The 16,081-nt window shown below is 46.5% G+C and overlaps 1 protein-coding gene across 1 annotated transcript; it reads left to right on the top strand.

Moving 5' to 3' along the window:
• Nucleotides 1-12,398: 12,398 nt before the first annotated feature.
• On the top strand, nt 12,399-13,812 carry LOC149349178 (uncharacterized). Its single transcript, XM_089576751.1, has one exon. It carries the CDS (start codon nt 12,428-12,430, stop codon nt 13,760-13,762), a length of 1,335 nt encoding a protein of 444 aa, XP_089432877.1. The 5' UTR covers nt 12,399-12,427; the 3' UTR covers nt 13,763-13,812.
• Nucleotides 13,813-16,081: the final 2,269 nt, after the last annotated feature.

Raw genomic sequence — 16,081 nt, 5'->3', positions numbered from 1 at the left:
TTCTTCACAGGAAAAATGAGGACAAAACGCCTCCTGTGCTGATCCGCTTTGTCAGCCGGAAAACAAAAGATCAATGGCTAGCAAAAGTAAAGGATCTGAAAGCTAAGCAATCAGACATACGCCTTTTTGACAACCTGACAGCCTTCAACAGGCGACTCTTGTGGCTGGCACGTTCAAAGGCAAAGCAGTGTGGCTACCAGTATACCTGGCAGAGAGGTGGCAAAATATTTGTCAGGAACAGAACCGGAGAGAATGCAATCTGCATTGCTTGCGAAGACGACTTGGTAAACATTCGGTAGCCTTAGGTTTTCACGCGCGCTGATCTTCTGTGGGAAAAAAGAAACCTATCATGACCTATTTTGATATTGATTCTTTCAATAAGTACATGCTGAATTCTGGAAAGTCTCTCAACAATTCTCTCAGTTTTTTTCATTTAAACGCACGAAGCCTGCAAAACAAAATAGATGAAATGGTTGTGTTGCTGTCAACTTTGAGGTTAAAGTGGGATGTATTAGTATTTTCTGAAACCTGGTTTAGCAATGATAATGATGCTCCTAACATTGATAATTATAAATGCGTAACTTTGGCGCGACAACAGAAAAGAGGAGGGGGCTTATCAATTTATTTGAGGAATGAAATCGGCTATCACTGTTTACCTGAATGCTGTGAAATGAATGAAGATGTAGAAGCTTTGTCTTTGTGCTGCGGAAAATTGTTGTTATAGGTATATACAGACCGCCTTCAGGTTCGGTATCTGTGTTTTGTAACTTTGAAAAAACTTTGGAATATGTCTCTCTTAATAATTATGAAGTGGTTTTTCTTGGTGATATAAATGTTGATATTCTGGGTCAAACGTCCGTTACGAGAAATTTGCTAGATTTGTACAACAGCTATGGATTTGTGAACTTAATTTCCTCACCAACAAGAATTACTGACAACTCTGAAACGCTTATTGATGTGTGCTTTACGAATATTTGCACTAGTGATGTGCCGGCTGGCGTTTCGACATTAAGCATTAGTGACCACATGCCTATATTCTGTATAGTTCCGAGTCAACCAAAACAACACAGGAGTAAACCGGAATCTTCCACATTTAGAAGAATTGATGAAAACAGCTTATCAGAGTTTCGACGTCTTTGTGCTAGCACAGATTGGAGTAATATTTTAAGACAGGAGGATGCATGCCAATCGTACACAAATTTTATATCTACTATTCAAGAACACTACAATACTGCATTTCCGCAAGCAACGCGCAGAACTCATAGAAAATCAAGAAAGCCGTGGATTTCAAAACAACTATATGACCGCATACAGGAAAAGAACAGACTTTTTCTCGTTTTGTGAGAACAAAAGACACTGACATTCTCCGTCAATTCAAAACATTCCGCAATAAGTTAGGCGCTGACATTAAAAAAGCAAGAAGTGATTATTACGCGAGAAAGTTCTCCATGTCTGATGGCTCGAAGGGAACATGGAATACACTTAACGATCTTCTAGGTAAAAATAGAACCAACGCACCCGTCTCACTCCTCATTCATGGCGCGAACTATGATGGCGCTGACCTAGCAAATGAATTTAATGGGCATTTCTTATCTGTTTTTCCACCAAAATCAACTGATGGACCACATCAAGATGCCTCAGTCTATATAACCAGTAAACAAAGTAATTCCATGTTTTTGTTACCATGCACTGACTCAGAAATAATTACCATTATTCACTCCTTACGCAGTAATAGTGCTCCAGGTGTCGATGGCATAGCTCCAGTCCCGATCAAGAAAGTAGCAGATGTCATTGCGATACCATTAGCACATATAGTTATCCTAATGTTCACGACAGGCACATTTCCACATCAGTTGAAAATAGCCCGTGTCACTGCCATTCACAAAGGGGGGGACATTAATGATTTAAATAATTATCGGCCGATCTCCATTCTTTCAGTTTTTTCTAAGATTGCAGAACTTGCAATCAACACATGTCTTTCTCAATATCTCGACAAAAACCGTGTCATCTCCAAGCAACAGTACGGATTTCAAAAAAACAAAACTGAGGCCGCCTTACTGGAAATCAAAGAAAAGCTAATTGAAAACATAGAAAATAAACTGCTAACAGTTGGCATATTCCTTGATATGAGGAAAGCGTTTGACTCGGTTAACCATAAGATATTGCTTGAAAAAATGCAGTGTTATGGAATACGCGGCGTTCCTTTAACCTTATTTGCTAGCTACCTTGACAACCGATCTCAAACAACTATTATTAACAGTATTTCATCTGGGATCGGTCAGATTGTGTCTGGTGTGCCACAGGGCTCCGTTCTAGGACCAACGTTGTTCTTATTATATATTAATGATATCGTCAACCTTCGTCCAGCAGACAACATTATAATCTATGCAGACGATACTAACGTATTTTTTTCAGGGCAAGATAGTAATATTTTGCAAGCAGCCTCCAATAGTTGGTTATCCCAATTGTCTATTTGGTTAAAATCAAATAGGTTAGAACTTAATGTCAGGAAAACAAAGTACATACTGTTTAGAGCCAAAAATAAGGAAGTTCCGAACAACTTCCAAATTCACTTCGAACAAGCTCCTATAACTCGTGTCAGCTCTACATTGTTCCTTGGAGTCATTTTTGAAGAACATTTACTCTGGACAGATCATGTAAACTACGTTTGCACTAAAATGGCTCGCTCTGTTGGTATCCTAAATAAATTTCGCACAATACTGCCTCGAAAATTCAAACTACAAATTTATTTCTCTCTAGTCTTTTCACATGTACAATATTGTTTGTTGATCTGGGGAACGACTACCTCAACCAATCTTGTGAAAGTACTTACTTTACAAAAAAGAGCTGTACGAGCGATTGATAATTTACATTACAGTGAGAGCACGGGTCCTTCCTTCCTCAACCATAGACTGCTAACCATCACGGCGGCTTACCACAAGAAGCTTGCTGTTTATATCAGAAACCTTATGAAAGGAAACTGGCAGACTTTCGAGAGCACATATTTAATTGCCCAAACAGTATACAGTCTTAGGCACCCTCAATACCATGCATCAAAATCCCGTACAAACTATGGGTTCCAAAAACTAACTCACATAATTCCTCATACATTAAACACCTATCCATATTTAACAGAATTGTCACTACAAAATATGTCCGAGGTCAGATTTAGGAAAACTGTTCATGAATATTTTTGTTATAGCTAGTTGTGGTGTGTTTTTACCTAATCAGTTTTTGTCTTTGTTATGTTTTGATCTTGGTTTTGTTGTGCTTAGCTCTATGCATGCCTGATCTCTGTTTCGTTGTCAATATATCCGCTGCTTTTCTAGTTTCTGTTACTTATGGAAACTTTGTACCATTGCCAAGTGCCATTTTTTTTTGCATGGGGAGGGCAGGCCTCTGTCAGGCGCTACTAGGCGCCTTTAGCTTGCTCTCCCTTGTTTGCAGTCTCTGTACTGGCCAAACAAAACCAATAAATGAAATGAAATGAAATAATGTTGCCGTGAAGCGAGCACGAAAAAACACAAAAACCCAGGCAGCGCTGGTCATGCCTCCAATTTGTAGTCAACAGCGATTTCCAACTTTAAATGCAGTAAGGCACGACGAAATATCGAACGATTGAAAAATATGGATTTCTTAAATTATATATCTCACTTACATACCCAGGACGTGACAAGTAATATCTACGAGGAGTCTAGGTTAAGGCAGATATAATGTCGTGGGTACGTCTCCAGCTTTTCCACGAAAAAAGGTTGGTTGATAAGACGTCTGAGAGATTTTGCTTTGGTACATAGACGTTCAGACTTAATCTGGACATCTATGGGAGGTTTGCGGTTTGCTGAGTTCTCGACATTGTGGGGCAGGCAATGAATGTAGGGGATGACGGCAATTCTGCCTTTCTTTCCTTGTGAAGGCACAGACGGTAGTTGATTTTCCTGGCGCTTCTTCAGTATGCCTTGAGGGACAAAAACACAGACATCAGCTGGGTAGCCTGCTTCACTGAACCTTGTGAGTTGTTCGTGAAAGCTCTGGCTGATGAGGTGGGGGCATGACTTTTTCAGTTCATTTTCAAACATAAATTAATAATGCCTCATTTTACGAGTTTAGAATGTTCAGAAGTGTAGGGGAGTGCAGGCTGAAGGTAGGTTATTTCAGTCGTTACTGAAATAACCAATCTTGAGCCTGCACTCCCCTACACTTCTGAAGATTCTAAACTCGTAAAACATGTCATTATTAATTTGTTTGAAAAATGCCCTCGAAAAGTCATGCCCCCACCTCATCAGCCAGAGCTGTCACAAACAACTCTCAAGGTTCAGTGAAGCAAGCTACCCAGCTGATGTCTGTTTTTGTCCCTGAAGGCATACTGAAGAAGCGCCAGGAAAATCAACTACCGTCTGTGCCTTCACAAAGAAAGAAAGGCAGAATTGCTGCCATTCCCTACATTCATTGCCAGACCCAAAATCTCAATAAAAGTGGGACAAAGCGAATGTTTTTCAGCCCCTAAAAAAATAGGTGCGCTATCCAAAAAAAAACTTTGCCCCCCCCCCCCCCCCCCCCGATAAACGTCCCCGAAAGCTGCAGTGCACCATTAATCACAGGAAAGAATTGTTCACAGGAAAATCACAGGAAAAAAATGACTGAAGGCATTGTTTATGACACCCCACTTTCTTGTGACAAGTAGTATGTTGGTCCATCTGGTCGTTGCTTGAATGAGAGGCTTCGTGAACACAAAATCAACTTGAAAACTTTTAATGGCAGTAATCTGGTTTTGCACTGTAAGGAGTGTGGTTGTGTGCAATTTTTTGATAACTAAAGCACTTGCTCGTTTGGCAAACCGCAGCAGGTCTAACAAAACCAAAAGGTCAGGTCAAGAAAACAACAGAATTCGTGAAATAAATTTTTGCTAACTGCCTGCACCTATACAAGAAAGAAAGCATGAAGTGAAGGGAAAACACTGTCAGCTGTGAAGAGTGCTTACCAAAACTTTATAAGTTGAGCAGGCCAGGAGGTTCTCTGAAAACCACTGTTGAACTTCTACCTAAAAAGAAATGTACAGGGTGAATTCATCGGCAACACCAGCTGTGCACACTGCAATGGCTTACGAAAAAAATTCAAGGAGGCCTGCCCGCCAAGGGGTTACTTCCTTACATTGTCAAACAGCCAGCACACATACAGAGCAGTACCACCGAGTAGGTTTCCTGAGTGTTGTAGCTATCAATCATAGTGAAACAGACGCTTGACAGGTCCAACAAGTCTATGCAGTAATGCATCCGGATTTTCACAGTTCCCTCAACTCCATTATTTTTTCTCTAAGTTCACAACCAACTGCAGACCTAAGGCAAAACACAACACTTCCATAATATTAGCAACAGCAAATGAAATAGCTCAGGGTAGCCCTGCTCAAATAAACAGAAATCAGGTAATCATAGTTAACTGACAAAGTATTATTCCATATTTTCATCAAGACCTGGAACAAAACAAGCCATCGACAATATATTATGCATGCAGTCACTGAATTTCATGAAACCAATACAATTTATGCCACATGATTACTTGTAACGTCCAGAAGCGATATATGGGCAACGAGGGTCGCCATAGTGTAGCGCTCCGGATTAATTTGGACGACTAGGGGTTCTCTAACGTGCGCTTACTCAAGAAAGCTGGCACAAAGGCATTTTTGTATTTCGACTTCGACGTGTGCCGCCGCGGACGGCGTCAGATAGCTTGCGAACGGCAAACGGGCGCACAGCCACCACAACGGGTTTCATGATCACCTCATGATAATGGGCATTGCACATTCTGATCCGCCATTATAATCATAACCAACGCCTTCTTAACACGAGTGTCACTGGTAGTCATCAAATTAAGTTGAATACGAACATTCGCAAGGACAGAACAGAGTGCAAGAATAAAATTTCTACCAGGATGCAATCGAGCACACTTCAATGTGTAGAAAAAATTCGCGCCTTTTCAACCCGTGTTTAAACAAAGCGTGGTCGCTTTGAAGCTATGTCACAAATGATGACACTTGGTTAGTCTATGGTTCCAATTTATGGGCGACTTTCGTAAGAAAGCAGCTCATAGAAGATGATGCAACAGCAACATAGCGGTACCCACTGAACGAGAACTCAAACGCTTGGAAACGCCCTGTTTTCGTACATCGAACGTTACACTTTGGTATGAAAACACTGGCTGAGACAGCTTTGTGATTTGCAAACCAAAGGAGGGACGCACAGCCGACGGTTGAATGAGGCGCAACTTAGCCGCAGAAAGGTTGACATTATCAACACACGAGAGAATTGGAAGGGGACTTACTTTTGCTGAAAACGAGGTGCACCTTTCAGCGCAGTCCTTGTAGTAAAAGACATCGCGGGAAAACTTCAAACAGCAGCGTGAAGTGAAGCGCCTACAAGCGCGAGACAAAGAAGCAGAAAACGTTGCGAGCGTCCACTTCGCGCGCGTAGCAAGCGACCTCTAGCGACCGCAACTCCAAATGGCCAGACGAAGTACTACATTCCAAAAATGCAAAAGAAACAAAGCAGCAACATAAAAATAATCCCAAATTGCATCTCATACTTTTATGTGACGCTCAGAATTTATAACTTGCAATAAGGTTTATTTTTGCTTGAAACAGCTAAATTCACGTAGGCAGACTGTAGACTGTATCGCCACCGAGCGGAGCGACACCAAGCAGCAAGCTGACGCGTTCAGGCCGCCCCTCTCGAGACCGGCCGTGGCGGAGGGAAGAATGCGCGCGAACCGCAAGCGGACTGCACCAACATGGCGAGGACAGCATGGAAGAAAGCAGTATTGGCGCGACGGCAACATTCCTTGCTCGTGGTCAGCCGAGGCCGAACGAAGAGGCGTTCGCAACAGCTAGGAAACAAATTTCATGATTTGCAACATGAACTGGTGGGCGAGTTGGTCTGACATATTTTCTAGTGAAGCAGCGCAACGGCACAAGGCCAACGGAAGAAGAGGACAAACACAGCGCTGATCTGACAACAAATGCAATTTGTTATCAGATCAGCGCTGAAATTTGTTGTCAGATCAGCGCTGTGTTTGTCCTCTTCTTCCGTTGGCCTTGTGCCGTTGCGCTGCTTCACTAGAAAATCATGATTTGCGTAACTTCAGTGCAGCTTTACAAGTGGTGGGCTAGTTGTACTCGATGTGGACCGTGATAAACGTTATTTCGGACTATATATATATGACAAAATGCGCTGTCAGAGTTTGAGCACAAAGCGCGGACTTTGCACCGGTGCGCCTACTCTTAAAAAGGTGCAAATATCGGTGTAGGGCACTGAAATCTAAGTTTATGTGCCACACTTGCATGTTTAATTCATTGTTTGCAATAAAACGTGAAGGTTAAAAATGCTTGCCATGATCTATATCATGGTAAATCAATGGTGGCAGCTTTCTGCCAATCGCCTGAACGTATTGGCCCGTCTTCGTAACAGTCTTGAGTTAGACATTTCAGAAACCGCGGACGTCTTAAACAGATGTCTTGAAGAAGTTTCCAAAAGACATCTTGCCATCGACGTATATGAGACGTTTCAGAAGAATGGCCTGAGGGGCGAGTTGGTGCATGATGAAATGAACGGTGGCGCAACAAGGACACTAACACTAAGGACACTATGTCACAAGAGAGGGGACACCACATACGCACATAGTGTCCTAGTGTTAGTGTCCTTGTTGCGCCGGAGACGTTTCATTCTGGCTTCACATGCAAGACATGTGAAGCCATTTCGAGCTGTTTCAGGACGTTTCTAAGACGTTCTGTGTTTCGTGGGGTACTCCTTTGGGTGGTGGTGAAAACATTTATTAATCATAGAGAGAGGTGTTGGGGGTCGTGACCTGAAGGGTCACGCCCTTACAACCACTAGGTGGGATGCCTAGTCAGGCACACCATTGGCGTTTGCCGCAGCCCGGGCGCGCTGCGTTAAGGCCCTTTGGGCCTCGAGGGTGCAGCAACCGGACAGGGTCGCCTCCCAGTCCTCTCGGGTGGGGTTCGGGATAGGGGGTAGGGATGGGTTCTGCTGGCAGGCCCACACCATGTGGTAGGTGTCAGACACCTCCCCACAGTGTGAGCACCGCCCGTCGAATTTAGGATCGAAATGCTTTAGAATTGCCGGGCACAACATCGTGTTGGTGAGCAGGCGCAGGAGTACCCGCTCGTTGTCCTTCCCCCTCGGCAGGGTGAGACCTGCATGCCTGTTTTCTTCTGTTGCTCTGAAATTACAGAGTTCTGCACACAATGCTCACATTTCTCTCGTTCAGCTTGCTTGCGTCTTTCATATAACAGCAGACAATGCACGAGAACAACGCAAAAAAACTGAGAACGAAAGGGTGAAAGACGCGACTTATGCATTGAAATACACAGCAGACACCCGACTTCCGGGACAAGCCGTCCAACTTCCGGTGGCTTCACTCGCGCTCGTCTCGGAAAGCGGGAATGCGGCATCCAGCCACCTAGTGGAGATCAGTGTGCAAACAGGGGCCCTATTCTCGATATTCACATTCGCCTGTCGGCGCCATATTGCCTCTCTGATTGGCTGTCAGAAGTGTCAATCGCCGTCGATGGGCGTGTCAGTCAGGGTCGGTTACACGAGCACTTTTCGCGGTGACGTCGATTTGACGTGGCATTGAAAATGCATTTTCGTAGCGCTATTCTTGGTGCCCGGCTGGTACACATATGTGATTGTGAAGGGAAAAGAAGCTACAAGCGGTCCGCGCGAGAGCACTTGCGCTCTACTTGCCAATTTGGAGAAAATAGCTGCACACCGGAAATGGCAACTTCCTAAAATCTGATTGGTTGGAACAATATCACGTAAATCACGTGATAGGCACACATGTTGGAGTGATGTCAGAATGACGTATCATCACGTTTACGTTGTGCCGCCATTGTAAAAAATGGCTGAAATTCGCCGCCATCATTTCGCTCGGCGAAAGGTACCCGAATCATGCAAATGAGTTTGTGAAATGCTGATTTATACGGCGTTAGGTAGCCGCACTTTAACGAGTATTTATTTCAAGACAAAACTAAGCTTACAAAAGTCTTGTTTTGATTGCACAATGTAATGGTATGGCGTTATAAGAGCACATCTGAAATAAGCAACCCTTGGGAGCGTTAATAGTGAAGGCTTAAGTGTACAGCCGCATAGGGGCGCTAACTGCTCTCCCGTTGCAAACCCTTCGCTCTCAGTGAGAAATCATCCGTCCGTGCGGTTAGTGAAGCGCGAAAATTGCTCGAATGCATGGAGGAAAGAAGGAAAAGAGGAGAGGCTGCTACGTCACATTTTTTGAAGCCGGAAGCGAGGGCTCCGCCATGACACTTGGCCACTGTCTCAGCCAATGGCATGCGAGCGCCGCGAAGATCACCGCGAGCGGCGCGAGCAGACGATTTCGCGCCGCGCTAGGCTGTCGGCAGCTGTCAGACACGGCGGAAAGTGAGACTTCTGCTCCCATTGACAACAAAGACGTTGCGATGCCCAGCTGCTGCGTTCCTGGATGTTGGTCGCGCGCGCCAGGACAAGAACCGGGCGTCACTTTCCACACGTAAGTATACTGCATTTTGTTTTCGTATTTAATTGACTGCGTAATGAGTAAAATGCATGGTCGCAGAACATAACGCACGACACGGCGTGAACGTGGTATTCGTACCGCCCCGGCCTTATTGGTGGCTCTTTGTCCGAGTGCAGTGAATAATTGTTTTCAAACAGGTTTCCGAAAGATCCAAAGCGGAGGAGGCAGTGGACTGAGGCCGTTAGACCAGGGCAAAGCGACTGGGAACCAGCAAAATGGACCTGCGTATGTTCAAAACATTTTCTGCCCGAGCACTTCGATCGGATGTCGCCACTCGTAGTTCGTATACGTGCGGATGCCGTCCCCCTTCAGGTGAGGAACCACCTCGATACATTCTCAAGAGATTGGAAAGAAATGCTCTTATTGAGAAGGTGTATAGCTTGACTGCATGTATGCTTTCAATATGACGTTGTAGGTGTTCATGCAAGAAATAGAATGATTTGCGGATAAATGGCTTTAGCTAGACGTTATGATCGAGTAGCGCGGCTACAGTATTCCCGAACTGATAAAAAGTAATTGTGTCATTACTGCTAAACTGGCTGCGGTTTATATATGGCTCTGATGAAATTCTGCTTACTGTACATGATTATTTATTTATTAGCTTACGCACTCCCTCATTAGAAGAAAATAAAAAGAGATACTTGTCATCTATAGCATCGAGCACACCACAGTTTCTTTGGGGCATCATTTCCATTTGATATTATTACTTGTAGTGTGCAAATGTTTGCGCCTAGCAGTAATCTGTATGGCGGTGCATTTTTTTGTTGTTATCTCGGCCATAGCGCCTGGGAAGTGTCACTGTTTTATAACTAAGAGAGCACTGTGATTCCTTAAAACTATAGTTCGTTTACGAAGGAGATCATAAAGAAGTTTCATAAGGCATATAGAGCACCGTACGTATTTGCTCGCGTAATTTGCGCACGTTTTTTCTTTAATTAGGGCTCCAAAAAGAGGGTGCGCAATTTACGCGCAAGCGAGTCATCCGAACACGTCCTAAAGAAAAAAGGTTGCACCCCTCGCTGGCAAACAAAAAGGTTGACTCGTCCGCCCCGCCCACGCTATGTAGCTCCCCGCGGGGTGGCATGACGGCACGTGCTTAGCTCAAAGCAATAAACGCGCAAAGATTTAATCGCGAAGTCAGCAGTGGGAGGAGATAACGGGCAGTAAAACGGGGCCCTTGCGTGTGGCCCGGCTGACTAGCGGCAAACCGTATAGCAAACGGTACGGTAGAGTTTTGGATTTGGGGCGCACGCAGCTGTTCGTCCGGGGTAGCGACCGCCAGCGCGAGCAAGCCGGGTAAACGGCGCAGAGTTCGCACCCGCGTATACATGCTGCTGGTCTGGCTCAGCATAGTGCGCAAAATGTGCGAGTATTTTTTTTTTTAATCCGGTTAAATGTTTGAACTTTTTGGGGTGCACAATCTAAGTGCGGGCGCAAATTACACGAGTAAATACTGTAAATGTCTGACTTTGTCAAAATAGAATTCTATTCAAACGGCCGCTCACAATTTAGAGTACATTATAACCTGTCATACTGAGTATTGAAAAGAATAGCTTTGTAATGTGAATGCGTCATGTACACCACCGACTTAGGCTCATGCTTGATGGCAGTCACTGTCAGTTTTTTCAAGAGTAATCAGGGCTTTGATTTAGCTTGATTGCTACTGAATCAACCAGAAATTACCTGCTTCCTAAAATCAGATTTTTCTCTTTTGTGGTAAATGAACGATGCGCACATTTTCAAAAAGAAGTCAGTTAAGTAACATCAGCAGTACATGTGCAGAGTGCAAATGCTAGTTCTTGTTCATGAATCTATATGCTGTAGCTTCACAGATGGACATGTACTATTGGTCACTGATGTTCAAGAATAAAGGCTGCAGTTAGCAGTCTCCCAGAGCTTTCTTTAGCGTGCCTGCACTACTGTCCTTTAGGGTACAGGGTGACTGAAGTATCGTATTTTGTAAAAATATGGAGTGCATGTTTTTCATACTATAGAAGCCGGAATAATCAAGAGAGTAATTAGTGTACCATACTTACAATTTTAGTTCTAGATATTCAACACAACTCAAGGTGATTTTGGCCTTTCAAACTATAGTAGTGTCAAAAGGGGGTGATCATCCCACTGCACGCAGCAACAGAGTAAGCACTAGCATATAAGTTCTAGCATATAAGGGGATTCTTTACCACCCAACATTTTTAAGAGCAAAGATTTTGTGAAAGGACTAGAAAGCCATATTTTGCATACTTAACATATCCTGTTTTCCTTCCAGAAGAGTTATTTGTGATGCATTTTGCATTCATATCATACATGAGGTGTGTTGCTGCCATTTATTACCCAATGTTAGTTTTATCATATAGTTGTTCTTTTAAGAAATGTGTTGTTTCCCATGGGTTCTTCCTCGCATTGTATATGTTCTTCTTGTTGTATGCTACATTTGTATGCCCATCCTGCTTGGGCCAAAACATTGGCCTGCAGTATATGTAAATAAATAAAAAATATAAGTTTTGCAACCTGCAACAAATTCATGTTCTTAAATGATGAAAACACTTTTCCACATGCACTTGGTACATATGCATACAGAGGAAAACCTTATCATTCTACCAGCCGCAATTTGTACACTATATTGACACCGTCCATTCATCGTCGTCGTTCTGCTAGGCCCACGAGAGCGCGGAATGCGCGCGCGAGCTGGCCTTAGGAAGAAGCCGAAGTGTCTGGCTGCGAATGCTCCGTTTTTGGGACCGCTACTGACGTCCGCTGCAGTCGCCTACTTTGAAGTGTCCAACCGAGCCGGACGTACCGTACCACCCGTGACATCTGGTGGAGGTGCTGGGTAACGCATTCCATGCCTCGGACTCCCCCAGCAAGCAGGGATTCAAGTCCTCGAGGGTCATCTGCCATCGAGGTGACGCCTGTACACCACGGTAGCCGCCGGCTCCAAGGCCTTCAACCCGAGTTCGGGCTTCTGGAGTCTCGCTCAACACAAGCGGTTCGTTCAGCGCCATCGTCGACGACCGTCCAGCCCGAAATAGGCATGCAGACGACGATTAGTTCACCTTCTGTTGTGCTGCAGCAGCCTCGGGAGCCACCGATCTTCCAAGGTTCTCCAGGCGAAGACCCGGAAGACTGGCTGGAGAAATTTGAACGCGTAGCCCGGTACAACAGATGGGCGGAAGACTCGAAGCTTCAACACGTGTTCTTTTCGCTGGAGGGCGCAGCTCGTACGTGGTTCGAGAACCGGGAGTCGTCCATAACGACATGGAACGTATTTAAAGACCAGTTCCTCAAGGATTTCACTACGGTGATTCGAAGAGAACGGGCCGATCTGCTCCTTCAGTCCCGAACCCAGCTACCAAATGAAAGCATACTGGTATACTTCGAAGAGATGGCAAAGTTATTTCGTCGAGCTGACCCGGACATGACAGAGCAGAAGAAACTCCGGTACCTTATGCGAGGTGTCAAGGTGCAAATCTTTGCCGGACTGGTTCGCAATCCACCGAGCACGGTCTCAGAGTTTCTGTCGGAGGCAACCACCATGGAAAAGACACTCGATATGCGGTTGCGGCAATACGAGCGTCAGCCTTTGGCCATGACTGCGGTAGCCACGGACACCAGTAACACCCACATGCTTCGCGAAACCGTACGAGCTATCGTTCGCGAGGAGCTCCAGAAGCTGTTCCCGGCTACGCCGCCTGCGCCAACGGTTTCTGCTCTATCCGAGGTTATTCGGGAAGAGGTGCAGCAGGCGCTTACAACACCAGCTCCCTTCCAGCCGTCCACAGCCCCACCGCGAATGACATACGCCGCTGTTGCTCGTCGCGCACAACCGCCGCCGAGTCGTCTTCAGGAAACCCCAGCCTCTTTTCGGCCGCCACCACCTGCTCGTCCTGCTCCATCGTATCCCCGTAAAAGTGACATCTGGCGCACTCCCAACTACCGTCCTCTCTGCTATCACTGCGGTGAGCCGGGTCACCTGTACCGCAACTGCCGGTATCGCCAGATGGGCCTGCCGGGGTTCCCTGCAGATGCACCACGTCCGCAGCCTGGGCAGCGACCCAGAGAAATCAACGATTATCTGGCCGAATCTGCCGGTGGGAGACGCAGGTCGCCATCTCCACGTCGTCGGTCTTACGGTGACTTTCCTCGGGGAAGGTCGCCAAGCCCCCGCCAGGAAAACTAAAAGCAGCAACCTTTGAGGGGGAGGTTGCTCACCGACGAAATGTAACAGACCCTCCTACGCCGCAACTAGATGGCCACCCGATGCCACGACCGAATGCCGTCCAACACCGTGAACCGCCGACTCTACGTGAATGCCACCTGACGTATCGAAATGAACCCGCACCGCACCGCAGCCGTGACCGAACACCGCGCCGTACCTCTCACACGACGTCTACGACAGCAAACCTGAGCATTTCCCTCGACGGAAAAGACGTCACTGCACTCGTCGACACAGGGGCGGATTACTCTATCCTCAGTGGAACTTTCGCCGCCACTCTGAAAAAGGTCACCACTCCGTGGATGGGCCCACAGATTCGTACAGCCGGGGGTCACTTAGTTACACCGACCGGGACTTGCACATCAAGAGTAGCAGTTCAAGGCGCAACCTACCTGGCAACGTTCGTTATACTTGAACATTGTTCACGTGACGTCATTCTCGGGATGGATTTCTTGACCGAGAATGGAGCGGTCATCGACCTCCAGTCAAAGGCCGTGTGTTTCTCCACAGAGAATGCAATACACAGAGATCCAGATCATCCGACCGCACTTTGCATCCTGGATGACCACGTCACCATCCCACCTCGTTCGAGTATTATGGTTTCTGTCGGCGCCAAGACTGTGCGGAATTTCGAAGGCGTCGCGGAAGGCAACCAGATCTTGCTTTTTGCCAGGAGCCTTGCTGTCGCCAGAGGAGTCGTTAATCTCGTCGACGGAGAAACAGAAGTGCTGATAACCAATTTCGGTGGTGCACACCAACATCTGAACGTGGGAACCGTTGTGGCTCACGTTGATGCCATCGCCCATGTCAGCAGCACACCCAGTATTTCCACAATGTCGTTGTCGCAACAGCAGAGCCCAGTCACTGGTTTCACGTTCGACGTCAATCCAGCACTCTCCCCGACGCAGCAACAACAAGTTAAAGATCTTCTTCTGCGCTACGGCGACACCTTCTCGGTATCATCGCGTGTTGGACGAACTCACCTAACGAAGCATCGCATTATTACGGACGATAACGTGCACCCTCTCCGACAGTCCCCCTACCGAATGTCTCCCGCTGAACGCGACGCTATTGGCCGCCAAGTGAAAGAAATGCTCCGCGACGACGTAATTCGTCCTTCCCGGAGTCCCTGGGCAGCGCCAGTCGTCCTTGTGAAGAAGAAAGACGGAACATTGCGGTTCTGTGTAGACTACCGTCGCTTAAACAAAATCACCAAAAAGGATGTCTACCCTCTCCCCCGGATCGACGACGCTCTGGATCGCCTTTGTAGCGCGAAATACTTTTCTTCGATGGACCTCAAGTCAGGTTACTGGCAAATTGAGGTCGATGAGCGGGACCGTGAAAAAACAGCTTTTATTACTCCAGATGGCCTGTACGAATTTACGGCCATGCCCTTTGGACTGTGCTCTGCACCGGCAACTTTCCAACGCCTTATGGATACCGTCCTTGCCGATTTAAAATGGCAGACGTGTCTCGTCTATCTTGACGATGTTGTCGTCTTCGCCCCGACTTTCCAGGAGCATCTTCACCGCCTCGAATTGGTCCTACAAGCAATAAGGTCTTCTGGACTCACGCTCAAAAATGAGAAATGCCACTTTGCGTATACAGAGCTGAAGTTCTTAGGGCACGTTGTGAATCAAGCCGGTGTTCAGCCTGATCCTGAAAAAACAACAGCTATTGCCCATTTTCCGCCGCCGCAAGACCTGAAAGCTGTCCGCCGTTTTCTTGGATTGTGCGCGTATTACCGTCGCTTCGTGAAAGATTTTGCTCGCATTGCCGAGCCGCTGACGCGCCTAACACGGTCGGACACACCTTTCAGATGGGAAGCAGCGCAAGAAAATGCATTCCGCAGCCTTCAAAGCCTCCTGCAGGCGCCTCCCGTTCTGGCTCACTTCGACGTCAACGCCGACACGGAGCTCCATACTGATGCCAGCAACATCGGCTTAGGTGCTGTCCTGGTGCAGATCCAAGCGGGTCAAGAACGGGTCATCGCTTACGCAAGTCGATGCTTGTCACCAGCCGAATCAAACTATTCCGCTACCGAGAAAGAATGCCTTGCCATTGTATGGGCCACTTCGAAATTCCGACCGTACCTTTACGGCACAAATTTTAAGGTGGTGACCGATCATCATGCCTTATGCTGGCTCGCAAGCCTTAAAGACCCGTCCGCTCGCCTCGTCCGATGGAGTCTGCGGCTCCAGGAATACGACATGACTGTCGTGTACAAATCCGGGCGCAAGCACTCTGACGCCGATTGTCTGTCCCGCGCCCCAGTAGATCCTT

Source organism: Amblyomma mixtum, chromosome 3 (genome assembly GCF_055824585.1).
Source record: "Amblyomma mixtum isolate Tamu chromosome 3, ASM5582458v1, whole genome shotgun sequence".
Classification (NCBI taxonomy): domain Eukaryota; kingdom Metazoa; phylum Arthropoda; class Arachnida; order Ixodida; family Ixodidae; genus Amblyomma; species Amblyomma mixtum.
Note: the sequence above shows the minus strand (reverse complement) of the source record. Positions and strands in the feature narration are given on the sequence as shown.

What these genes read in the sequence shown, in the direction of transcription:
- LOC149349178 (XM_089576751.1), top strand. Translation starts at nt 12,428, where the DNA reads ATGCCTCGGACTCCCCCAGCAAGCAGGGATTCAAGTCCTCGAGGGTCA.